Source organism: Astyanax mexicanus, chromosome 3 (assembly GCF_023375975.1).
Source record: "Astyanax mexicanus isolate ESR-SI-001 chromosome 3, AstMex3_surface, whole genome shotgun sequence".
Taxonomy (NCBI): domain Eukaryota; kingdom Metazoa; phylum Chordata; class Actinopteri; order Characiformes; family Acestrorhamphidae; genus Astyanax; species Astyanax mexicanus.
The window spans coordinates 41558547-41586444 of record NC_064410.1 but is presented as its reverse complement, the minus strand read 5'-3'; the positions used below and the strand labels follow the sequence as shown (position 1 = coordinate 41586444).

Below are 27898 nucleotides of genomic sequence, written 5' to 3'. Positions count from 1 at the left end.
ATAATGTGTAATATTGGCAATATTGATTAGTCTTCTTTGATGATGGATGGACTGATTATGAACATTTTGATTAATTGCCATAGAAAAGCATGGCCAACATAACAGGATGCTCCATGCCCAAGTCTACATTCATAATACCCAGTGGCATCCAATAGATAGAGGGGTATATAAAGCCCCTCAGCACAGAGCTGAGAAGCAGTGACTTCTCTAGAGTGCTGAAGTTCCTTACAAATACCTCTGAGAGGTGTTTTATTGGCAATTTTTTTTAACTAATCATCCATTATCAGCACCTGACCTTACTAATTCTGTCATGGCCAAATGTCATCAAACCCTCACAGCATGCTCCATAATTTAGAGTAAGTCATCTGCAGAATGATAGAGGCTGTTACTGCAGCAAAGGAAAAACGTTTTATCTTTTATTTCAAAAGCCATTCTGAGGGAGCTGGTGTCTATAAGCTTTTGGAGATGTATTGTAGATGTACAATATGTATAGATGCAAGCTTATTTCGTAGCGTAGTGGATTGGAGCTCTGCTATATGGAACGGCAGGTTGAAGTTCATGAATTAAATGAAATAAAGTGTACAACATCAATTAAAATGCTTGGCATCCATTTCTATCTTTACTAGAATTTATTTCTCTGTGTATTTCTAGTCACATGCTGTCTACTGTGGCATTTTGAGATCTCGATGTGGCTGTAATTTGACATTTTTAGTATGGTCAAAATTGGCTTTGGTGTGGTGTAGCACGCTGAGGAATTACACATTGCTCAGACTCATAAGGCACCTACTATACTGTAAGCCCAGATAACTTGAATTTACTTAAAGAAATTGAGCTGATTGCCTTGAAAAAAAAGTTAAGTAATGGGTAATAAGAGCTTACGTTAACATAACTTAAAACATCAAGTTATTACAACTAAAGGGTTGGTTAATTTAACTTATTTCTATTTTTGTTTGATTTTTTGGTAATACCAATTAAATTGCCCACCAATTTTTCTTAGTATCTTTCTTAGTATCTTCCAAATAAATAAATTGATTTCTTCTTACTTTTTATTTTCTATTCCATTTTACTTTATAAAACAAATATTTAACATTGACACTACAAGCCTGGAAAATGTGAATTTAGAGGACAGACAGTTAATCATAATATATGATCTACAAGTTTACCAAAAGGAACCCCCAGGGGGGAACGACTACACTCAAATGGTGCGTACACACAAATAATATGTCCCAACAGACTAAACTCACTTATTTTAAGTTGTTAACTCAAAAAGATCTCTGTTTGAATGTATACGTGCCTACAAATGTTCAGCAGTTAATTTATAATAGTTGAGTAATGTTTGGAAATATCCAATTTTACCTAAAAACAGACTTTTTTTTCAAAGTTCAGTTTGAGTTCAAACTAATTGTCGTCTTACAGTGTATGTGCACCAATAATGGCATTTTCTAAAAGCAATAAGCAAAAATTACCAAAATACATGTAGCAGGAACACTGGAAGCATAGAGACAAAGTGATTGTGCAGAATAAATGTGATGAATGTGATACTTGTTTGTGGACTTGTTGGTGGCTCAATGCACAGTAAAGCCTTGGCACAGAGGTGTAGTACAGAATGATCGCTCTTGGTCTGAAACGTCCCCTCTACTGCTTCTTGCTGTGGTGGTGTTGAATGAGTCTGTTACTGAAGGTGCTCTACAGTTTGACCAGTAGGTCATGGAGGGCATGTGATGTATTGTTTCAAATGGCTCAGAGCTTAAGTGTCCTCTTTTCTGCCACTACCTCAGACCTGTCGGATGTTCTTGAACATTTCGCACAGTGCACTGCACCGCTAAATTTAATTTAGCAGACTTAATTATGCTCTCTATATATTTAAAGTTGCGAGGAATTAGTCAGTGCTTTGGAAGCACTTGCTGAATCATGTGGATGGCTTTATTGTTTTGTTGTGTCTTTTAGATCATGCACCTCACAAGCATAACACAACTGATTAGGACTGCATCATTAGCTTCAGCCTGAATACAGAGCGTCAATTTCAGAGTTGGTACGAGTGAATGTTACGGACATGTCGAGGCACATTTTGAGCTGCACTTCATTATGTTTAGGTCTACGCTCTGATAATATGTAGCACACACGTTATATAAAACATGATAAATACTGTAAGTTTATTGGGACAAGAACTATTGTGTGTTGTGTCCCATGACTTTTGCACTTAGATGTCCCTTAGGTGCCAAATAACACTGCATTGAACTGATGGATATGCCTGCGAGACCTCCTGCATTGATTGTGGATCTGATTTATGCCACAAGGACAATTCTAGCCAGACACCGCCTGTCACAATCATTTCCACCCACTGTGCTGTCTACTGTGGTTGGTAACGCCTTCTATGAGACCCAATTAACATTGTATTAATTTCCTATATCCTACATGCATAACCATCTTCAGAAGTGGAATGTCCCATTCTGTTGTCCTATTCTAATACTATTCTAATACTATTCTAATATATTACTGTATAGAAATAAAGTACCAGTCACACCTTAAATTCAGTTTTTTTTTTTTCCATTTCAAGAATTTAAAACATTTAAAATATTCTGCATTGTAGATTACAGTGGTGTGCAGTGAGGCCCTTCTAACCCTTCAGAGAAGGGGGTGACAATAGGTGCATGTAAATCATTCCCTGCAGAACTATATTAACTGCATGCCACTGGTAGATTAATACTAGCCATCCAAACTATAGAGAAAACCATATGGACTTGTTTTAATAAACAAAAAAAAAATGTTAAACAAACCTAGATTATTTTATACGTTAGATTGTTAAAATAGATGACAGCTTTGCACATCTTGGCTGGACTTTCTGAACTGGTCAAAAGTTAATTAGCTAAATTTGTATGCCCTCTTAATGTGTTTGAGAGCACCAGTAGTGTTGTAAAGAGGTAGAGTTGCTACAAGAACTTTTATGAACTATGATGAAACTGGCACTCATCAGGATATTTGGTTTGTTTAACACTTAACAAGTTTACTACATGATTCCTTATGTGTTCCTCCAAAGTCCGGGTGACTTCAGTATTTATTTACAATGTGAAAAATATATTTAAAAATAAATAAATAAATAAATAAATAAGGTGTGCTGCCAAGTAATGCGTTTGAGTGTGCAATCCCCCTTTACTACAACCTCCCTGTGCTCCTCCTCCTCCATTTCAAGATGATCCTCAGCTTAATCCAGCGCAGGCTGATCTCTCATAACACAGTTTCTAATCTGATATCGCCGCTCCTCTCTCTGTGAAGAGACCTTTCTCTTCATGAATATTACAGTAAACTCGTGGTTTGGAAGTACAAAAGAAGCGGGATGAAGTCAATTTAGTTCAATCTGTAATCCGGCTGCCACCCATCAGACGGCTTTAAGCAAAACAAATGGAGGGCTTCAGCGTTGGACTCCTGCTGACACTGATCTGGTCGTTTAATCGCAGTGTCTGTGGCCCTCGCAGGGCGCTTTGTGCAGAGGACGCCGCAGTAAAGGACAGGTCCGGGCACTGTGCTGCTTCATTACGCCCATCGCAGCGTGGGCTAATTGAATAGTGGAGTTGGCCTTGCATACACAAGTGTGAAAAATGACTGCCTTGGCATTTCGTGGCATTTTGTGTGTGGGGGTGTGCGAGCGTATGTTCTAAGGTTGATTTTCTTTTATGTTTTTTTTTTTTTTCCCCTTCATTAGCACTGCCTTGTGTCCCACCGTTCTCAGAAAAGGCCATTAAACGCTCAACTTATCATGTGAATATGTATGGAGGGTCTGAATCCTAGAGGAACTTTTGACCTCTACTGCCCGACCGAGACTGACCTCTGAAACTGGTGTCATTTGTGTTCCACCTGGCCTGATGGGTGATTGTGCCTATTGCATTGCTATGTTCTGTGCCTGCAATGAGTCTGCAGTGTGTACATATAAAAAAAAAAATAATAATAATAATAATAAATAAATATATAAAAAAACCCTTACATAACATGGGTTATTATGTATAACTGCAGCTTTCTTTGTCAACCCAGCAGGTTACTGTTTAAAAAAAAAAAAAAAAAAAAAAAAAAAAAAGAGAGAGAGAGAGAGAGAGACCAACAGAACAGTGATTTTCTTATCACTACAGAATGTAAATCAAATGTAATTGCAATTCATTATTCGGTTATAAACTTGCATATATCATATATAGGTTTTAGCGAAATGGCAATAATAAGACTTCAAAGGATTTAAGAACTTTCAGAGGCTTGTCAACCATCCCCAAAATAGTAATAGTATACTAGTGCATCTCAACATCTCAATTAGAATATCACGGATAAGTTACTTTCTTTTAGTAATTCAGTTTAGTTCAAATTGAATTGAAGCTTTTATATTGTGTAAACAGTGCTCCTTAAAATACTTAAAGCTTGGAATATGTTTTTATAACCCAACCCTGCTTTAAACTTCTCCACAACTTTATCTCTGACCTCTTTCTGGTGAGTTCCCTGGCCTTCATAATGCTGTTTGTTCACTAGTGATTTCTAACAAACCATAGAACAGCTGTATATATACTGAGATTAAATTACACACAGCTGGACTCTATTAACTTATTCAGTGACTTCTGAAGGTATTTGACTGCTCTGGATTTTATTTAGAGTTCAGAGTAAAGGGGGCTGAATTCTTGCACATCAGACTTTTCCTATTTTTATTTTGTTAAAAAAAAAAACAACAAAAAAAAAACAACCGTATCGTTTTCATTTTACTTCACAATTATGTGCTACTTTGTATTGGTTTATCACTTAAAACATATATATAAAATACACAGTTAAGTTTGTGGTTGTAAGGTGCCAAGATCAAGGGGTATGAATACTTTTGCAAGCCACTGTATTAGCATTGGACCACACTGTGGGCAATCTATACACGTTATCACATTTATAGATGTTAGATATGTTATGTTTATGTTCATCGCAGCCAGGCTTGTTTGAATTGAAATGACTTTTTACCTCAGAGACACGTATCGCCCAACATGCACGTGAATGCATTAAAATCCATAAATTTAATTGAGAAATGAAATTAAGCATCATTGTGTTTGAGCTCCTCAGAAACAGCTTTTCACAATGTCTTATCTTAACCATTCTGCCTAATTTACCGCCAGTGTTGTTCTCACGCCGGTCTTCTGAGGGGAATATTGCAGAGTACTGACTTTTCCTGCCAAACAGTCCATTTCACAAACCTCTTTTCTAACCTTGTAGCTTCACTCGCTTCCCCGGCTATTGATTGATATCCCTTGGAGCCTTTCACAGCCTGAAGCTGTGATCCAAACCTAACTAGATGCACCCAGATTTTGGGTTGTGTTTCTCTCTGCTGCTGTGTAAAAGCCTTGGACTTACGGGGCAGCTCGGCTCCCCAGCTTCTGAAGGGACACGCTACGGAGCAAGGTCTGAGAAAGATTGCAGTGATATTGCAGTAGACAGAGTTTTAGGTGCTAAGTATTTTGAAATGGAAGTAAGTGTGTGGTAAAACAGTGGCATAGGGAAGGAAATATGCAGTTTTCCGATACTTTGTCAGCACTTGTGGGTATCTAACCTTGTATTTTCCTTTTTATTTATTTATTTTTTTTGTCAGGAAGAGTCCACTGTTGCTCCACTATGATATCCTATCCTTGGCTTTTTTTTTTTTGCTTTGCAATAACATTGTAAAGACTGAATCTCTTACTATGAAAAATACTAGATTAATTATTAATGGACATTTTTTTCTCTTTATTTTTTTTTCTCTTTCTCTTTAATTCTCTTTAAAAAGGTAGAATAACATGGCACGGAGTGGTCCAGTGGTCTAAAGCGCTGCCACTATGAGCGGGAAGTCGCAGGTACGAACCCCCGCTCATGCAGCTTTGCCATCAAGCTGCCGGTGTTCTGAGGGAGCAAAATTGGCCCTGCTTCCTCCCGGTGGGTAGATGGCGCTCTCTCCTCACATCACTCCTAGGTTAATGTTGATCAGCACAAGGCGTCTGTGAGCTGATGTATCAGAACCGAGCCGCTGCGCTTTCCTCCAAGTGCGCTGTGATGCTACTTGGCAATGCTGCATAAGCAGCAGCTCGAAAAGAAGCAGTGGCTGACTTCACATGTATCGGAGGAGGCATGTGTTAGTCTACACTCTCCTGGTGTGTTGGGGCATTACTAGTGATAGGGGGAGTCCTAATGAGTCAGTTGGGTAATTGGCCGTGTAAAATTGGGGAGAAAATGGGAAAAAATTAGAAATAAAATCATAAATAGAAAAAAAAAAATGTAGAATAACATGAGATCATGTAAAGTAGTATGTGACTGTTTTCAGCTATTTACACCCCTCTAGAGTTAACCAAACTAATTTTTCTTTCATTATGTGCAAAAGAATAATATAATGGCTCCGCTGTGATTGGCTAATTTTTGGTGAAGAAACCCAAGGGCTTCACCAAAAAATCAAATCGTCTAGCCACAGTGTTAGCATAGTCAAAACATTGCAATTATGCCTGCCAATGCCTTACCAGATAGCTACTTCCATATATTTACCAGCTAGTTGAATAACCTAATCTGGAATTCTGGATCATAATAACTTATGCTAGTATCAATACACACTCACTTGTGGCATCAGGCAAAGCCGCAGTTAGGACCTGGTTTGCTAAGCCACTCATGGGGTTCTATTTTAGTGATCTATAGCACATCGGTCAATTGCGTGTTGCGTAGCTTAAATTAGTGCCTCAGTGTGTCTTTGGTATCGTGAGGGTGCAAATAATACGCCATAAATTACATAAACTAATTTTGTTAATATTGGGTGTGTTTGGGGCGTAACATGCAATAAACCAATCAGTGTATCACTTGCATCACATTCCCTTTAATAGCCAGGTGCACTCCAACTTTAGTGCATTGATATCTTAACAGCGCAGCACTTGTGTTAATGTGTGTCTCAGCAGAGGATTCTGACGTGTGTGGCATGAAGGCATGAAAATAGACTTAACGGGGTGTAAGATGAGCATCCCAATGTGGCTTGTGCAGTGTGTACAATAGGGCCTATGGCCACATATTTCCCCTACATATACTGTAGTTAGCAGAAATATGTTGGTGATATGCATGTTGACCAGAGTTACTGATGCATTTACAATATGCGTCTCAAAAACCTTAATACAACATTTTAGAATGCACCATAATTTTAGGAATTAGGCATTGTGTGCTACTTCAACCTCAACTTTGACTGGGACAAGAGATCATAATCAAATCAGATTTATTTATATAGCAGGTTTACAAAATATATGGTAGCAGGATAGAGAATCGGAAATGTAATTTTGGTAAATGTTAATGAGTCAGGACTGCTATGAAGCATTTTATGGTTTTATAATTGGCTTGTTTTACTGCCTTATTTAGCGTATGTCTCAAATGCAACAGTGTTAGAGGTTCACAGAGTTCACTTCCCTGTAATTTAACTTTATAGTAATCTGGGTCTGAATCTGTTTTGAGCAGTGGCAACAACTTTCGTAAAACAACTTTAGATTATAAGGACTAATCTTTAAGACATACCAAAACTCAAAGAGGGAACCAATTACTATCTGTCTGGCATCAGATATCACAGCAGACAGATTTTACAAAAGCTTCCCAAAGATATTTATGGCCCAAAACTTAAATTGTTTGACCAACATAAATAACTTAAATAGTAAAAATAAGATATCTTAAAATTGAACAAGTAACCTTAGATATTACTTTAGTTACGTTATTTCTGTTTTTTTTTTGTGAAATGATAGTTGATTAACAAACCTTTTTAGGAACTAGTTAACAACATACTTCATGTTTTAAAGCTTTTTGAAAGGTCACCTCTGATGGAGTGAGATAATGGGAAATTGTGATTACACTGAAAGCAAGCTGTTGGTTATTAATATGGGCCTCAGCACAGGATACATACTTGGAATCTGGAGTAAAGTTCATACAGGCACAACTGTGAAGCATCATACAGCAGCACCGGGTTATTGCTAATGGCACCTCTGGCATTAATAAACCTTTAGTGCTTGGGTTTAGCCACTTTATTGACCAGCTGATCCACCGAATAGCCCTTAATAAAGACTAACAAGGGTTATTTATTATTAGCAGTCCTTTTATTATCCCCTTGTTGTTGCAATATCATACACTCACTCATCAGCACTCACTCAAGGGTTTGGACAAGAGTTTATAGCAGTGAATGCTTATAGGAATAGTTTGCAAAATAATCTAATTTCAGATATCAGATACTTTAAGAAGAATACAGCTGGATTTTATCAAATATGGTATACACATTTATGGAATTGTTTATATTTTCAGTATATTATTAATATTAGCCTGATGCTCTAGTTCAGAAGAGTAAATGTATTGGTGAGGCTGGAGGTCTTCCATGGATAGAGTTGTCTTATTACTCGCTATCCAGATTAATAATTAAATTTGACCATTTCTTCAACATGTCTCACATTTAAACACTTTGTTACATGATATAGTATCAAGGATATACAGTACCAGTCCAAAATTTCAATGTTGTTCTTTTTTCCTACATTTTAAATTTGTAATGAAGTCATTCAGACTATAAAGTAACAAATGCATGTTAAACAAAGCAAAATACTCAAAATAATGAATATGTGAAGTATTTATGTGGCTCTTATCTGGGGTGCTGTTACCTCACGGTTTCTAAGGCTGGTAACTCTGATGAATTATTCTGTGCAACAGTAGTAACTCTTGGTCTTCAGAACATTCTTAATGTTTTCTTTTTGACTGTGTTTGAGGATGCTTTCAATGATCTTGAGTTTATTTTCGATTGACTGACCATTTCTTACCATTTCTTAAAGTAAATACATTTTTCTTTACTTAGTTGAGTAGTTCTTGCCATAATATGGATTAGAACATTACTCAAATAGAGCTATTCACTGTATACCTGTAACTCTACATCTTCATGACAGCTGATGCATATTAATAGGCAAGAAATTCAAGTAATTGACTCTTGACAAGTTCAGCACAGCTGTTAACTGAAAGCCAACAGTCATCTAAGCAAGAGGTGCTACTAAGAATGTAGAATATAAAATATATTCTAGTTTGTTATATACTTTTTTCTTCACTAAATTATTTCAGTTTTTTTCTTCATAGTTTGCATGACTAATATTAATTTAATATGCATACATTTAAATTAAATAACTTACAACATTACAAAACCAATTTAAGCTGTTTCTCAACTGTACTGTATTGGTACTGTACTTACTGCCCAGAGGAGCCCAAACTTACAGCCAAATAGTTTTCTTATCATTGCTGCCCAAAGAAAAACATGTATCTACAAAACTTAAACTTTACCGGAAAAGGAAAGAAGCTTTTTCATTTTAATTGGAAGTCAATAAAATAAGACCATATGTCAAGTCTTTCTATTGGTCCATTTATCCTGACATTTAACACAGTGTGAAGGACAGCTGATGAGTTCAAATGATGTTGTATACTATGTGTACAATTATTCAAGTGCATCATTAAGTCAAATTTCAGTCAAATCTGACTAAACTGAGTTTACTACACGTACACACAGGCGGTTGTCTGTGTTGTTGTTTCCATCTGACGGGGATGTGTCCTGGCTCCCAGTGGAGCTGGATAATCTCTGTGGAATATGTCACACATTCAGAGTTAATCTGCAGCAGGTGCTGGACTAATGTTGTGAGTGGAGAGAGCGTCTGTGTTGAACTGAGAGCACAGCCTTACAGAAGCTTGCCATGTGGCCCCGCTCTGCCCTGCTCCCACCCAGCACTGATGAGCTCAGGCCCACTCTGAGACCTCTCCAAACACTCCTCTCTCCACTCTGAGAGACCGCTCACTAATGCTCCACACACAGCCAGCACCAGCTGGAGACACTGCACAGACCTGCAGTTCTATACTTCATTTAGAACAAGTTAAAAGCCCCTACTACGTACTCTGACTGTGCAACTTTCTTACTAGCTTCTAAACAGGTACTAAATCATTGTAGATTAATGCTAAAGTCATCCAAACTATGAAGAAAAATATATATTACAAACTATTTAGTAAACAAAAAGTGTTAATCAAAGCAACATATGTTTTATATTTTAGATTATTCAAAGTAGCTCCTCTTGCTTAGATGACAGCTTTGCACATCTTGGCTGGATTTTCTCAGTCAGCTTTATGAGGTCGAGTCACCTGGAATTTCAGGCTTTCAGTTAACAGCTGTGCTGAACTAGTCAAGAGTTAATTACTTGAATTTATTGCCTCTTACTGTGTTTAAGAGCATCAGTTGTAAAGTTGTGAAGAGGTAGATTTACATGTACACAGTGAATAGCCCTATTTGAGTATTCTAATCCGTATTATGACAACCTACTTAAAGTAAAGTTGTGTTTAACGTGTTAAAACATGCTACATAGGATGAACCGCTAGCTGGTAGCACTCTGGGCTATTGGAACACTTTGGGTTTCTCAGTCTACTGCTGGTTAACAGCCAGCTGCTAATCAGGGCTGGCTAGCGCTGCTAACCACGGCTGGCTAGGTGCACTTTACAGTTGGTGCTGAACTAGTCAAGAGTTAGTTGCTTGAATTTATGGCCTCATAATGTGTTTGAGAGCATCAGTTGTAAAGTTGTGAAGAGGTAGAGTTAAAGGTATACAGTGAATAGCCCTATTTGAGTAATATTCTAATCCATATTATGGCAAGAACTACTCAACTTAGCAAATTTTACCATGTTAAAACAAGCTACATGCGACAAACCGCTAGCTGATTGCACCCTGAATTACTGGAAAACTTAGGGTTCCTCAGTCTACTGCTTACAGCTACCAGCGCTAACTGTGGCTGGTTGCTAACTTACCCAAAGTTTTCTTAAATTCTGATAAAATGGAACGGCTGCATTTTTCACAGGAACAGAAGATTAGCAACCGCAGCTGGCTTGCGCTGCTAACGACAGCTTGTTTGCGCTGCTAAATGCAGTTGGCTTGCGCTGCTAACCACGGACGGCTACCATTGTTAATCACGTCTGGCTACCGCTTCTGTAAACCGTAGGACAAAATAATGGAATTCTAAGCTTACTGTAAATAAGTGCTTCACTCACCCAAATAAACAGTATTCAGGAGAGAAATCTGTGTAGATTAACATTCAGCACTCGTTTGACTTTTTTTTTTTTTTAAGAATTATAGTTTTATTTACTTAAGCGCACCCAGTGGCGCGACGTGCTGTATTAGAAGGGAAACATGGAGACACCCATGTTTACTTCTAGATAAACATTATAGATAGACAGACAGACAGACAGACCTGAGTTTTTGCTGGCAGCTCTACAGTCTGAGACCTCCACTATAATTCAGAATCTTAGGGGTTGAAATCTCAGCTATAACTTGTTGCTGTTGTGCCTTTAACTCCAAGATAGCCCATAAAGAGGAGAGGGGGTCGGCTAATGTGATCAGTAAAAATGTCCATGCACGCATTTCATTTGTTTGTCAGGTTAATATCTTGTCATGTTGAGGTGAAGCAGGGTGTGAGAGGGCAGGCTGGTGTGTGTGTGTGTGTGTGTGTGTGGCTGTGTGTGGGGGGTGAATCAGAAATGCGCCCTTTGTTTCAGTGAAGTTTGGTCTTTAATTGCGTGTGCTGCTGGAGCAGAGTTAAAATGTCAGCGAGACGTGAGAGGCCCTCCTGTAGCGAGTTTCACACTGTGCCGTTCAGCGTGATAACGACCCAAACAGAAGGAGGAGTATAATCATCAGGCCCCCCCACTCTCTCTGTCTAACTCTCTAATCTTCTGTTCCTGTGAAAAATGCAGCCGTTCCATTTTATTCTCATTTTATCAGACTTTAAGGAAACTTTGTGTAAGTTGGTGTTGTTGCAGGAGTCAAAAAGTAAAAACGTTTTGTGAAAGTTAAAAATTGAAAGTAAGTAAATAAATAAATTAATATATAAATATATATAAATATATATGTATATATTTATTTATTTACTTACTTATGGTATATACTTTAGGTATCCTCCAATAAAAACTGTTATTGCCTAAATGTTAAGACCAGGTGGTCACTGGTTCAATCCCCTGGTCTCTCAGGAAATAGTAGTGGGGAGGAGTAAAAGAAAAAAAAAACTGCTTCAACTTTCACTCCAGAGGCGCCCTTGATCAATGCACATAACCTCTGTTTAATTTCTGGGTGCTTAGGTGACTGACTACTACTTTAAGGTGTGGGCGTATTTCCTGCTCAGTCACTAGAGTGAGTGTATGTGCGTGTGCGTATTCGTGTGCGTGTGTATTCACTGCCACAGATGGATTATATGCAGAGGTTAAATTTCATTACAGTTTGCGATAAAGTGTGTTCTAAATCGTTTAAAAATGGTACACTATATATTTAACTACTATAATTAATACATAATGCTCTCAATGAGCAGTGGGCATGTTTTTAAATGCTACGATAATTGATTAGAAACTAAAATCACCCCATTGCTTTCTCCACAGTCTTTCATGTATGTAATATAATTAATTAGCCAGCGAATATTAATAGACAGATTTCACGTATGAAAGAAGTGCGGTCTCCTTGTGACGGTCAAACCGGTGTCAGTGAGAGTGGGCATAGGCATGCCTGCTGTGAGGAGACTGGTAATTAGACTAGTACAATTAAAAGCACTGAATGTTCATAATTGCTCTGAACATCAAACTTTTCATTAGCAAGCTTTAAACTCATTAACCAGCGAGAGGAGAGGCCAAGCTGTGCCTAATAACTCAGCTCAGTAAAAGAGTGTGTGTGTGTGAGAGAGAGAGAGAGAGAGAGAGAGAGAGAGAGAGAGAGAGAGAGAAAGAGAGAGAGAGAAAGAGAGAGAAAGAGAAAGCTACTAAAAACAGACAAACGCATGCACTGGGTGGGACTACAGTAGTCACTACATATACTGTGGAGCAGAAGATAGGTGTGAAAATGAAAGGTGATAATGTTGATAAATGTGTTTCTATGCACTTTAATGTGCTGATTTATCACAGCCCAGCTAACACATGGATTGTAAGTACATTCCACATTCCACAAGCATTCCACGAATAATAGCTTACTATACCTGAAATAAGCACAGCCCCTGTAAGACTCTAAAAGGAATATCATATGTTTCTCTTATTTTAGATAATAATTTGTTGTCCAGAATCAGTGTCATAACTTTATGTTCTGTTATACAGCATAAAGTAATAAGCTGTTGTTATTATTGGTCATTTAAATAGTGCTAAATAGTGGAATAATGCTAAATTGGGGGTTAAGAACGATGAGTAAGTGAGTTTACTTTAATTGAATATTACAACAATATACGTTGTCTAACTTTGATGTTGAAGAGACAAAGATAGAGATAAATAAATAAAATAAAAAAATAATAATATTCTCCATATGCTGTAAACATGGTTACTCCATTCTGACCACCTAGTGGATGTCTACATTTGGAATTTGTTATCTTAAAAAATGACTAATTGCTACTAGCAACTGAGAGTTGGCAGATTTCTTTTTTTCTTTTTTCTTTTTTGAGAGAGTTTTCTTAACCCTAATTTTAATCACAGTAAGATAAGGAATTCTTGTCTTCTTACCTATTACATTTCAGTCAATTATTTATTTATTTACATAACTGATTTGGGGTGGGGGTGTTCAAATTCCAGCTCATGAACAACAGAATTATCTCCCAGTAATCAGTCAGACTATACAGACGTTTAGTTCATTCAGTTGGAAAACGTAATAAACAGTAATAATTTAATGTTGAGTTGATCAAATGTGAATTTCAGATGTATTACACTTGATTTCAGTGGCTATGCTAACTGTCAGGATTTTAAGTGGCTATATAATGTATACATGATGTGTGTAAAACATTTACATAAAATTGTATAATAGAAAAATGTCCAGGGCTCCAGGGCTCCAAAGAATAAATAACTGGAGAAATATTAATCAGTATGGTTATGCCATATCATCTCATACGCAATAATATTGCCAATATTTTTTTTTATATCATGAAACAATATCCTGAAATATTGTGCCATATCACCCATCCCTAATTGTCACATCAGGGTACTACTTATAATGCTGTTTTTGGCAAAAGAATAATTCACAGTGTTATATGTTTTCATTATATATCTACTAGAGACAGATTATATCTGTCCAGTATTATTTATTTTACTTTAATCCTGGATATATGGATATATGTGAAGTGCATTTTTAGTATCATGACAATCTGGATCATTGACTTCTGTTACAAATCTGAAACTGAATAAAATTCTTGTATTTTTAATATCTCAGTTAGGGGTGTGCCATATCATATTGAATGCAATAATAAATTGTATTGTTTTATTTTGTTGCAGTAGTGTATTTTTTATATAGTTTTTGTAATTCGGTGTTTTGTCATATCATCAAGAGTATCATTATCGTGAAATAACACCAGGAAATATTGATATTATTCTAGGGCCAGATCACCCACCCCTACTAATAAGACACAATAAGTAACATAAATGGTGGTTATAGGCCCATAATAATCTAATTTTACAGCCTTATTTTTATTATATTGTTTTTATACATCAAAAAATACATTTTATGTCAGTCATACTTTAAAATTACGGACATGAATGATCGTTTAATGTATGCAATGTAAACTGACTGTAGCTTGGTTTAATAAGTTATTAGTGAGAAATAATAGTTACAAATGTGACTTCTAAGGGTTAAATTGTGTAATCATGGTATTTAGTCACTGCTGCCACGTTGTATAGTTTGAAAATGGAAGGAAAGAAAGTGCATATGTGATGAGAGAACGAGAGTTCTGGAGGTCTGTGACAGAACTAAGACTAGTTTCCAGTCCTGTTCTGTCCCTGCTCTACACATTTACCCAGCCATTTTTTCACTTAATGCTAATTCCTCCACTCCCTTTTTGAATATTTTGCTAGCCTGGGACATTTACCACATTTTACAGTTTCTGTGTGCTACTGGGCAATACATTTCTCTTTTTTTAAAGCTACAGGTACAATATTTGCTCTTACATGCTTACCTGTGCTCCTGTGTTCTCTTCCTGGTCTGGCAAAAGGCCCAATCTCAGTTTTAGCTGTCCTTATATAGTGCCTGAGCAAAATGAGGCACGCTCAGGAGGCTCCATTTTGGGCCATACCATTTAGAGGGGACTTTTTTGGGGTTTATAAGATTTAATTGATTATTTTCCTTACTTTTGTCTGTGTTTATTTTATGGGGTTGCGGACTATAGTATGTACATGGCTATTCTGAATATTTTTTTCAATTCTTTATTTCTTTATTCTTTATTATTGTTTGTTTGTTTATTAGTGTGTTCACCTGCAGAGAAAAATACTTTGGTTTTGGCTGGGTTGGGTAGACCAGTGGTGGCCTATTTAGGGCTTCATTTCCTAGTTTGTTACTGATATGATTGGTTGATGTATCAGCAATTGTTAATAAATGAAGGAAAACTTCCTTTTTCTTTTGATATTTTGACTAGATTTTGCACCTATCACATAATTAAAACGCTTGCATTGGATGTGCTACTGCAGTTCGCCATCATTTTCTCTACAACCCACTTTTTTTTTTTTGAGGCACAACTACCCTCACCTGTTAGCAAGGTGTGACAAGGTCACATTGATTGCTGTGTAAGTGTTCTGTAAAACACTTTTAACAGTCGACAGATTTTCCTCAATCAAAACTACAAATCACATCTTACACCTCCCAGTGGGCATCATGTTTTTGCTTCTGTTTTTGCTTACTGAACACCCCAATTAGCTCACACTTTGAATCCCTCTCTTTCTTCCTCTCTCTTTCTCTCTCCCCTCTTTCATTCTCTCATAAATGTGATGTGTGTGTTTTCCCCTTACCCTATCAACAGAGAGGCTGGCGAGGAAATCTGGGACACGGAGGGCTGCCAAACACTCCCGTCCCCGGCAGTCCACACCAAATGTCTCTGCAGCAAGATCTCCACCTTTGCAGTGTTAGCACAGAAAGCTAAAGACCCGGTGAGTGCCAGCTTTACCTTCACACCTAACACACCCACCTCTCAGGATCAGCTCTGCACACATTTAGCACTGCAGGGCCTAGCCTAGCCTAGCCTAGCCTAGCCACACCCTCGCTATCAGCTGCAGAACAACCACTGGAGCTTCTTTGAAGTACCTTGCTTAGCTGTGTGGGTTTAATTATGTTTCTTTTCTTTTTTGAAGAACCATCCATTGAAGGGTTCTTTAGGGAAGCTATGCTATGGAGTGTATAGAAAGTAGTTCTTGTGAATTGTTTCTGGAACGCACACACACACAGACGCACACACACACTGATCTCCAGCAGCACTGCCATATGCTAGCAATGGGACAATTGGCATCGTTGTGGTAGAGAGCATTCTTCGTTCTTTTCTCTTGAATGTTTTTGTTTAGACTCGGTCACTAAAACCCGCTCCTTCACCGCATCATAGTTTGCTTCGTCTCTGAAGCAGAAAGCTCCTCGGCTGGGTGGCTAATGAGACGAGAGTCATGCAGCGCCGCGTCTTGGAGTAAACGCAGGGTAAACACTGTGTTCTTTGGTAATTATTTCACTGTCAGAGCTGTCGAAGTAATGGGCTGAAAGATGAGGACTATCATGCTCATCAGCATCCGGAAGCGGGCGTTTGAGAGGCCGTTAGATTGCTCTCCGCAACCTTGGCAGGAGGTGGAGGGTGGGTGGGTGTCACATGAGCAATGATCCGCTGATTCCGACGTGTCCCTTTGCGGCACAGTCTTGTGAATAAATTATGGAGTGCCTGGCAGCCGTAGGCAATCTAGCCATTCCTTTATGAGATGGGAAAGGCAAGCGTCTATGTTTCCAGGAAGAGATTATTCTTTTTATTATTCGCTGTTCTTGCTTTGCCTTTTGGCAGGATATTTATTTATTTTGTTTGTTTATTTTGTTGAAAAAGTCAAAAAGAGAATTATTTTATATATAAAAAAAAAAAAAAAAAACAAGCACCGACTACACAATATGGACAAACATATTGGGCACTGTTTCTTCTTAAAATCTTAAAATCAAGGTTATTTCAAAGAGTTTATCCCACTTTTTATTGGAATAACTTACACTTTCACTCTCCATGAAAGGCTTTCCTTACTGCTGTGAGGATTTGCTTGCATTCAGCAATGCAAGGACATTATTGAGGTCAGGCTGTTAGGTGATTTACCACTCCTCCTTCTGTATTCCCAAACACTACAACTATTCCCAAAAGTATTGAGTAAAGAGCTATCATTCCAGAGAACTCAGATCCACTGCTTCACAGCTCAATACCAGTGAGCAGTATACTCCTATAGCCCACGCCTTGCATTAGGCATGTGGCCATTAGTTTCTTGTTTATCGATGCACCAGAGAGCCTGATTCTGTTTTGTTGGCAGTCCTTTTCTACAGGGATCAGACAAGCTGTGTAAGTGTGCATTTGCACATCTGTGTGAGCACAGAGTGCAATTTAAAGTAGTTGAAGGCGTTTATTAGAAGGAGTGCCCAGAAACATACAGTTCTGGAAAAAATAAAAAGAGATCACTTCAGTTTCTGAATCAGTTTCTCTGATTTCGCAATTTATAGGTATATGTTTGAGTAAAATTTTTATTCTATAAACTACGCAAAGCATTCCTCCCAAATTCCAAATAAAAATAGTGTCATTTAGGGCTTTTATTTGCAGAAATTGAGAAATGGCTGAAATAACAAAAAAGAGGCAGAGCTTTCAGACCTTAAATAATGCAAAATTATTCATAAATAATAAATAATGTTTTAAGAGTTCAGAAATCAGTATTTGGTGGAATAACCTTGGTTTTAATTGCGGTTTTCATGCATCTTGGCATGTTCTCCTCCACCAGTCTTATGCACTGCTTTTGGATAACTTTATGCCTCTCCTGGTGCAAAAATTCAAGCAGTTCAGTTTGGTTTGATGGCTTGTGATTATCCATCTTCCTCTTGATTATATTCCAGAAGTTTTCAATTTGGTAAAATCAAAGAAACTGGTCTCTAAAGTGCTCTATTTTTTTCCCAGAGCTGTAGATATAGTATGCTTTTTATAGTGTGATATGCCAAAAATGGACATTAAATGGAATTAATGGTATAGTGTAAAGTTAAATGGATTACAGTCTAATGTAATCTAAGTTGAGTATGTTTCTTTTACTGTTTTGGAGCCTTTAAGTTTTAGTTAGTTTAACAGCAGTAAATTATGGTGCTTTTTACTGAATGTACTTGAGTAAACTCTTGTGTCTACTCATGGTTTGCATGTTGCAACTCTCATTGGAGCTTTTTTTTATTTGTATTATTTATTTATTTATTTTTATTTTTTTTTTTATTTTTTTTTTTTTTTATTGATGTATCAAAAGACATGAGCAACAAAGCTAGAACTCAGCTTCAACACTGTGGGGAGGAGCAGGAATAAATGGAACCTGCTCCATTGATAGTCCTCATATATTGTATAAAGTACAACAAAATAAACAATCTCTCTAGTAACCAAATTAAAACTGGGAAGTGAAATAGTCAAAAAGTTCACATTGGAGAAGAGCTACTTCACTTTCGCAAAGGCAGTGTGCAGTCTCTCCATTGCTCTGACCTTAGCCCGTTATATGCAGGCAGTTTCTAACTCTATGGAAACAATGTCCATTGAGGTTAAGGTCCAGACATGTCTTTAGGGTGTACATGTGGGACTCCATCACTTTTGCTGCTGTAGGAGAAGATTGTAGTGGACTACTAGAATAATGATAGCTGGAGATATAGGAATAATCTTTTCTCTAAATAAGTTGATACATCAAAATCGAATGGGCTCTATACCCCCTGAATTTTGCTGACATTTTAAAAAAGGCTAAAAAATGATTTAGGCAGGGCACTAGGTGATGTATGGGTTTAGAGGCAGGGCAGGAGGGAGAGCTGATTGGCTGAGCTGCAGCAGCAGCAGTGTGCCTCTTATAGCAGTGAGAGCCATGGTTGGACATCAGAAGGGGGAAGTATTATTGACTGACTGATCTGCATATTGTGCCTGCATACGTGTCTGCATTGTCACAACTATAGCACAGTTGAACCTGAGAGGGCACTGCAGAGGCGGAAATTACCACAAGAAAATATGGTTTAGGCTTTAGTGGCTCTTCCATTCCATGGAACATTTGTACCTCTGCAAAATTCCATGATGCCCATGCTTCTTCCCTACTCAGCTCGCTTGAATCCATTAGTGAGCAGGTATTAACAAAATACACACATCCCTCTACCAGGTACCTGAGAATACAAAGCCTAATGCAAAATCTGAAAAAGTTGAGTATAGTCAATTAGTGTACAAATGCTGTAGGTTCCATGCAGTGTAAAAGTCCCATTAGTCTGCTCTCCTATGGTTTTGCACTTGTTACCTACAGCAGCCATTGTGACAGTCATATATATAGAGTATATTACTCTCATTACAGGAGTGCTGCCTTTTAATAGATGCTGTTTTTTTTTTTTCCTCTGACCTGAAAATCTGCTTGTGTGTTATGAATGTGTTTCTAAATCTGCACACATTTTAAGTCACTCAGTCTGCAAAAAACTAATGGCAGCCCCTTCAAATGATCTCCGACCTTTCTGCCCTTCATCTGTCCTGATTAATTTCCATACTGCTTTTTATCATAGTTAGTGACTCCCCTGTGTTGAAGCAACAGAGAACCCACCATATGGCCAGAGCCGACCCAAGCCCATACCCTCTTTCGCTCTCTCACTCTCTCTCTTTCATTTCTTCTCCCCTTCTCCTCCACAAGTCACCAGCAGGAGTGAGGCTGACCCACTTTTGTTTAGCATAGTAGCATTTTGTGTTTTTTTTTTTTTTTTTTTTAAACCCCACTCTCTTTCTGAAAGCATTCCCCATTAAAGTGATTGATATGTGTGGTGGATGAAGGGGATGCTGGGAGATGGAAAATAGCCCTGAGGAGTGAGCAATATGGGGTGGGGGAGTGGAGCTTCGTGGACAGTCACTGTCACCCAGCAGTTGGACTCTGCACAGCAGGCTAGGGCCACCGCTGCTTTCACTGCGCTCACGGTCACTCACACATTCATAACAGATTATACAGACTGAAAAAGTATTGAGATGAAAATATAATAATTACAAAGCCACAGATGGTTTAAACAGTAAGGCCAAGCTGGTAACAAAATTGTGTGATTAGCTGTGATTAATTGCACTTCTACGTTTATATAGTGGATATTTAAATGTTAATAAAAGAAATAAGGTAATAAATGTAAAATGCCATTATATTTATTTTATTGGTGTCAATTAAAATAGGGGAGGAGAGAAAAAAAATCAACGTAGGGTGCTGGAATAAAATATGCACGACAATTTGGTTTGTAAACATCTCAGCTTGGTTGTGAAGATTTCTCAATTGAAACTTAATTTGCTGAGTATAGAATTTTCAGGGATGACCATTTAAATGGCCTGGGAGAAATAAAATGTAACAGCCAGTATTTAGTAATGTGTACACTATCTCTTTAAGAGACCCTTACGATAAGCGCGCTGGCAAGTGTGTAGCTATGCTGAGAGCATAGAGAACCAGAGAGTGTGTGTTGTGCTGTACCACGGACTGTGTGTGTGTGTGTGTGTGTGTGTGTGTATATGTGTTGGTGCTACATTAGTTCATGTATTATCTAATAAATAAGCAAGTGGAATATTGCCAGAGCGAGTCTGAGTGTCCTATCTGCTGCCTTAAAGCTTAATATCTGGTATGGAGAGAGAGAGATGGAGAGAGAGAAAAACTGAGAGAGAAAGAAACGAAGAGAGTGGAAAACAAAGAGAGAGAAAGAGAGAGAAAAAAAAAGCTTAGCTGAAAGTCTGATTCAGAGAGTTATAACTGGACACCGCAATCAGCACAGGGCACATCATGGTGGAAGCTTGGGCAAACTTGGTGCCATAATTAACTTACGTTAAAAAAAAAAGTCCAAATTAAAAGCGTGTGTTAACACTTTAACGTTGACAGACCTAATATATATATCTGGAAAAAAAAAATGGTTTCTGAAATATTATTATTTATAGGTATATATTTGAGTAAAATGAACATTGTTGTTTTATTCTTTAAACTACAGACAATATTTCTTCCTAATTCCCCCCAAAAATATTGTCATTCAGAGCATTTATTTGCAGAAAGTAAAAGAGTCTGAAATAAAAAAGATGGCCAAAAGTTGGCTTTCAGACCTCAAATAATGCAAAGAAAACAAGTTCATTTTCATAAAGTTTGAAGAGTTCAGAAATCAATATTTTGTGGAATAACGCTGTTTTTTTAATCACACTTTTCATGCATCTTGGCATGTTCTCCTCCACCAGTCTTACACACTGCTTTTGGATAATTTTATGCCATTCCTGAAATAAAAATTCAAGCAGTTCAGCTTGGTTTGATGGTTTGTCATCATTCATCTTCCTCTTGATTATATTTCAGAGGTTTTCAATGTGGTAAAATCAAAGAAACTCATCATTTTTTTAATTGGTCTCTTGTTTTTCTCTTATTTTCCAGAGCTGTATACAGTATATATGATATACAATCCAATTAACTCAAAGTATGAGACCATACTTTTTATTTCTTCTTTATCCTAGCTGGATAGACTCTACAAGTTTGTGTAAAATTCTCTGGAATGTAGATCATGTTGGCTGAACTCAGGCTTCAGTTTGAATATTTTTCAAAACATTCCTTTTTTAAAGAAATCTGCACTGGATATTTTTACAGGTGCTTGACATGCCAGAGTCAAGTACTTTAGTAAACCGCTGCTAAGATGACTTTACGAATATCTACATTCAAATGACCGCGGCCATCTCTGCTGAGTAGTTGAGAAACTGGTGAGAGAAGATGTGTGGGTGTGTGTGGAGAGTGGAGAGACAGAGAGAGGAAATCCAGGCTCAGGGACTGAATGAGTGAAGTGAGAGGCAGGGAGAGAACGGGGCGGTATGGTAAACTGAGGAGACAGGGAAAGAGACAGGAGCTGATACAGGAGATGCTGAATGAGTTCTCACAGCACCTAGAGCGGTCAAGAGGAAAACTCTGGCGCTGACGCCTCCAATCCACTCTGAGCTGTCTATTTTTGCTAGAAAATGCTTCTTTTTCAGACTGGGGTTATTCATTTTTTTATGTTTTAGTTATTTATTCATTTATTTCCTTCAGTTTGTTGCAATTTAATTTTTTCTACTCCTTTCTACGCTATTCATGTTTATTTATTTATTTATTTATTTTTTAGTTTTTTGTTGTATGAAACAAAAAAAAAAGACCCTTTGAATCAAAAGCATCAAGGTCTGCCTTTTCTTTTTATTGCTCCTTCTAAAACGAGGCCATTATCAAACAAATCTCTCTACATCTGCCTGGCTTAAAGGAGATGATTGCATATTTTTACACAGATTATGAAAAAAATCTTGTCTCTTACATTATTTCATTGTTTCAATTCTATGTTTCTGAAGTGTGATTGGGAGTTTGAACATTTTAATCTGTGATCTAGTTTTAAAAGTTGCATGTGTGGAAAGATGTATGCCAAAAGTCATAGTGCAGCAGTACATACAATTATCATGAAGTGTTGCCTCAGGGGACAGCTTTGGAATGCCCACGCCTACGTAAGTTGTGAGGTGATATATTGTGATAGAGGTTGAACAAGTAACTTCTAAAGTACTTAAATAATTATCTGGTAATTTAGAGGTTGTTTCTTACACTTAACATAAACTAATGCTAATAACTTAATCTAAAAGAATAAAAAAAAAAAATGATCAAATTAATTTGGTTAAATGTATTGTTCTAGATTGTTCTAGATTGTCTTTAAATGCTGTATATAACCAGCCAGTGGGACTCTTAGTAGAGAGGTTTGTGCTTCTGTCAAAAAACCTGCAAATAACTTATATATTTTTCATATTTGATACGTTTTCTTTACTAAAATATAAGGATTCAATCTTGCTATTTTTTAATCTAACTAAAAATAGTGAAATTAAACTTGATTTTTTATATTGACTTTATATAGGCTGTATTGTGTGTTTTGTAAAATTAACTGTAGTTTGCATATTTGATAGCTATAAAAAATGTATTGGGCTGCTTGTTGCTAGTTTTAGACATCTACAAATAAAAAGAATGATTTTTTTTTTTTTTCTGTTGTTATGTAGTTATACATTGCCCGGACAAAAAGAAAAAAAAAATGCCACCTGGATTTAACTAAGTAAATGATATGGGGTTTTTTGCAGTTGGTCAGGTCTAGGTTCAGCAACAGTATGTGCTGAAAGAATGAGGTCAGCTGACTACCTGAATATACTGAGTATAGACCAGGTTATTCCATCAATGGATTTTTTCTTCCCTGATGACACGGACATATTCCCAGAGGACAATGCCAGGATTCATGGGGCTGGAATTGTGAAAGAGTGATTCAGGGAGCATGAGATCATAATTTTCACACGTGGATTGTTCACCACACAGTTCAGAGCTTAACCTCATTGAGAGTCTTTGGGATGTGCTGGAGAAGAGCTGCTTTGTGCAGTGGTCAGACTCTTCCATCATCAATGCTGCAAGTTCTTTGTAAAAAATGAATGCCACACTAAATTGAAATACATTTTGTGACATTGAAGATTGCAAAGCTTATTGAAACAATGCCACAGTGAATGCGTTAAGCAATTAAAGCTAAAGGCGGTCCAACGAAATATTAGAATATCAGACTTTGTTTTTTTTTTTTTTTCTCCAGGCAGTGTATACATAACTTAACAGCCTATTGGACAGTTTGAAAGATTGGACTTTTAACACATTGTTCCACTTTTGGCACAAAGTAAACAGGGATATTCTGGCTAGAGTCCACATGACCACTGACCCAAAGCTGGAGGCTAACTTTACCAATCGACATCTATCAATTTTCCCTCTCCTCTCTGAAGCTGGCATTAAGACCCGCTGGCTGCTGCGTGCAACTGTAATGCCTGGTGACATTTGCAGATGGGGAATAAACAGCACCATTATTGCACAGTCATTTTCCTTCCATTAGCCAGGCTGTGTACAGGTCAGTGCATGCTCATCAGTAATGTTCCCCAGAAACTAGCGACGCACTCCACTCAACTGGAAAGACCTTTACCGTAACGCTGTGTGGAAAGTTTGCAGAAGTTCTATGAATAGTTCAGGAGAGTGCTTGCTTAGTACTTCTATCTCAAGCGCATCCTGTTTTGTTTTGTTTTTAGTCATCATCAACTGCTGAAATCTGCAGAAGATCTGCAATCATTGTTTAAAAAAAAAAAAAAAAAGAAACCTATTTTAGCTGATGAGGCCAGTTGTTTTAACAGAAGATGTCAGCAGAAGAATGGTTGAACTCACATCCTTTCTACTTTGCTTTGTTCCCTTTAATGGATCTTAAGGCTTAAAAAAACACAACGTCTTCAAAGTCTTAATCAATTATGAAACGGCTGGGTATCTCAAACCGTCACACAAACAGTTTTGAAGTTGTTGCCAAAGTAGTACAAACTCCCGCAATCACACAAATCACACTCTCCCATTACTAGCAGCCACAGATACTGAAGCTTAACAAACATTTACACTTACACAGTAAATAAGAGAGATAAAGGTGAGAGTGGTGTGAAGTGCGAGATGTTGTCAGTAAGAGTTTGTACACACCTTGCGTTAGCGGTACTACGTGGCTGGATTAGATCTGGAAACACTTTGGCATAGTCGTTTTACACATTTTGACACTAAACTGTGCGAGTAGACGATATCCAGTATTTTAAAGTGTAATGTCAAAGCTGGGAATGATGTCAAACGCCTTCCAGTTCTGTATGTTCTGATAATTGTACAGTATTTCTCAACCCATCTCCAAAAAAACCCTAGGTAAAGACTTTGGAGTTTACTACAACTGGTAAAACAAGGGGCCCTATTTTAGCTATCTGTAGCGCATGGGTAATTTACGCATTGTGCAGCTGGATTTAGGGCATGTCGGTGTGTCTATGGTATCGTGAGGGTGCAAAAAAATATGTCTTGAGAGGCTCAAAACGAAAAGTCGGGTATGCGCTCTGCAGCATGCCCTTGTATGTGTTTAATGAGTGTGGGTGCATGCGCGCAAAGATAGGATTGGATGGCTGACTGTTGACTGTTGTTAAGGTTTTAATCAGTCAGTGGCGCACCTGTATTTCCTGCCGCCAAGATAGAAACACGTCAGATATTTACCTGAACACATCTCACTCCCACAACCATCGGCATAAATGTATTTCTAAACTGTAAAGCTATTTTTATAGCGCGGACAAAAGACATGAAAATAGATTGGTGACGGGGTGTAATGAGCATTGCGCATTGCGACACACTCTGCACAGGGTGTATTAAAGTGTTTTACATATGTCTCCATATTCAGGAGAAGATCTAAAAAGATAGGTGAAAACATTTTGGGCTGGATTTCAGGCAGCTTCTGCTTATAGTCGGAAGCTAGTCATCCCTCTCTTATACTGAAATTGGTGTCAGAAATGTGAAATAGCAGAGTTAAATATTATTTATATATATTTATAGCATGTTAGATCAAAAGGAGGGGCTTGAGACATGTTCCTCCTTCTGAAATATTGTTAATTTACTAATACCACTTACTTTTTCATATATAAAGCACATTAATATGCACAATTATTTATTTTTGCTTTTGGTGTTTTAATTGTAATTCATACACAGGTATACCATTATGAATAGTTCATAATGGAGTTTATTAATGGTAATTGATTACGTTTAAACCATTAATAAGCAGTTGCAACACATGAATAGCAAGGGAACAGTGGCTTGCCATGTACCAAATAGTGATTCCACACTCGTTTATACTGTTAAAGCTCAGATCTTACTAGATGCTTATCTTGCCTTAGTCTTTTCAATCAGTCATCATTAACATTTCTTTTAATAACTAATATATTTAAATATAATAACATATATTAAATGACTAAACTGACTTTCTATATTACTTTATTAGATATGTAAAAAAAAAAAGTTATTTAATGTTGTTCTTAAAATTAGAACTAGTGTTGTAAGTTCTAATTTAGGTTTTTAAAGTATTTACAACTTAATTTATATACAAACCCTTTATAAATGAGCCCTATTTTAAAGTGGTGCTCATAATTGTGTCTGAAACTCATCAGGAGTCTTCACTACTTCACTCCTCCCACACTCCAACTGCCTCAGAATCTGTAAACTAGAGCCAACAAGCAGACACTCATTGAGATTTGGGTGTATAAATGATGTAATGTAACCCCAGTGTCAATCGAAGCTAGGAAAGAAAATTGTGTGCCGCAGTTTTGAACCGGTTGCATCAGTGGCATTGTTCCTGTTGTTTACAGTTTGAGTCATCATGGGCTGTTGTTGAATGTTTCCTACCCACACAGTGATGTGCTGGTCTGGACTTGGATTGGTTTCACCTTCACTTTGTATTCCTCCTAAACTCTCGGCTGTGCTGTCTTATCACCTGTAACAGAGCCAGAATATAAACTGCCCCTCAGATTCCTGTGTATGAACTTTGAGTGTCATAATTCAGGGGCAGGATCCTTTAGAAGAAAGTGGTAAACGAAGTCATAGTCTTCTACACAGGACACGTAGGCCACCAAACCAAAATCTCCATGGGCGATTAACTGTTTGTTAACTACTCTTTAAATTCTTTTAAGTCTCTTAATTATTGTTGTTTCAGAAAGATGCATGCACCCTGTACTTACAGAAAGTTCTTAAATAATCAGATTTCTTCAACTTCAAAATGGTTTTAAATACAAATTATACTTTTTTACTTTAGTATTGTCATTTTTTTGCAATTTTATAATTTTATAACTCCACAACATCTCAAAACAAAAATATACTTCACTTTACAGCTGATATCAGATTTGATTTCTTGCTGTAGAACAGTTTCTCTGTCCTGGTTTTTGACACATTTTAGTAGTTCAGCGTTTTAGAGGATAAAAAATAAGCAAATAAGGAAAAAAAGAAACAAGGAATCTAATGAATTGTGCAGCATAATTTTTCTATAGATTTAATCAAGGTCTTTTTACTAATATTCTATGTTACACATATATATTTTTGAACATAACATACATTCTGTCCCTCTCTCTGTTTCCCCCCACCCCCAGACCTGCTTCAATCAATCTTAACATATTTACAGTCCATTAATATAACGAAGGCCATCTCAAATATCACATCACTCCATCATACCATAAACAATTAACAGACATACACACAATTGGGCAAATGTATGTGCCCAACTTCTCTATATAGGTCAGAAACCCTTGCCATATTGTGTAAAATTTCTGAAGAGATCCTTGAAGAGAACATCTAATCTTTTTTAACTTGAGGTGTTGTACAACTCCATATATGCACTGAGAGAAAGTAGGGGGAAGAGGATCCTTCCATCTGAGATTTTTCTTTGAGTTGAAAGCAACTTTTTCTTATTAATCTTGTTAAATCATAAAAAAGTGAACAAAATAATACATTTTGACTGGACAGTATTGTTAATTTAATGTATATTTTTGTATATTTCTATTTTACACTGGACATAAATGAGCCTTTCAGATAAATATACGTCTATAGCAAAATCTATGGATGCGAAATGTTAGAATAAGCTGGAATTTGTCAATGGCAAATTGAGAAAATTGATGTCATCATTCCCATTCCAGTAATAGAGCCTAAGCTTATTGAACTTAACGATTAATTGTCAAGAATACAATGTACCAGTTTTATATATTTCTACTGTTTTTCTTTTTCCATCATTTTTCTTATCCACATCTTACTGGTTAGGGTTGCAGTGGATTCAGAGCCAATGTGGGTCACCCTTGGACAGTGCCGCAGTCAGTCACAGACTTGTTTATTACTTTTAACTTCAAAATATTACATTAACAACTACAAACTACTGTAAAATGCCTCTTAAAGCTATTTTAAGCACCATTAAAATAATAATATATGTGAAAGTATCATTTCTTCTTAGTGGCGTTGTATTAAATAACAAATGTCCTTTGATTATCATTAGAATGTTTTTGACGTTCCTGCTAATATATAAAACATACTTTTTTTTTTT

At 37.1% G+C, this 27898-nt stretch overlaps 1 protein-coding gene across 10 annotated transcripts in view; it reads left to right on the top strand.

The window, feature by feature from the left end:
• Window positions 1-27898, top strand: part of adgrb2 (adhesion G protein-coupled receptor B2) — a 522385-nt gene that overhangs the window by 375856 nt on the left and 118631 nt on the right. For all 10 annotated transcript variants that reach the window (XM_049475339.1, XM_022683130.2, XM_049475336.1 and 7 more), the window contains exon 16: window positions 15792-15918. In XM_049475339.1, the coding sequence (XP_049331296.1) occupies window positions 15792-15918 (127 nt within the window). The remainder of the gene's footprint in view (window positions 1-15791; window positions 15919-27898) is intronic.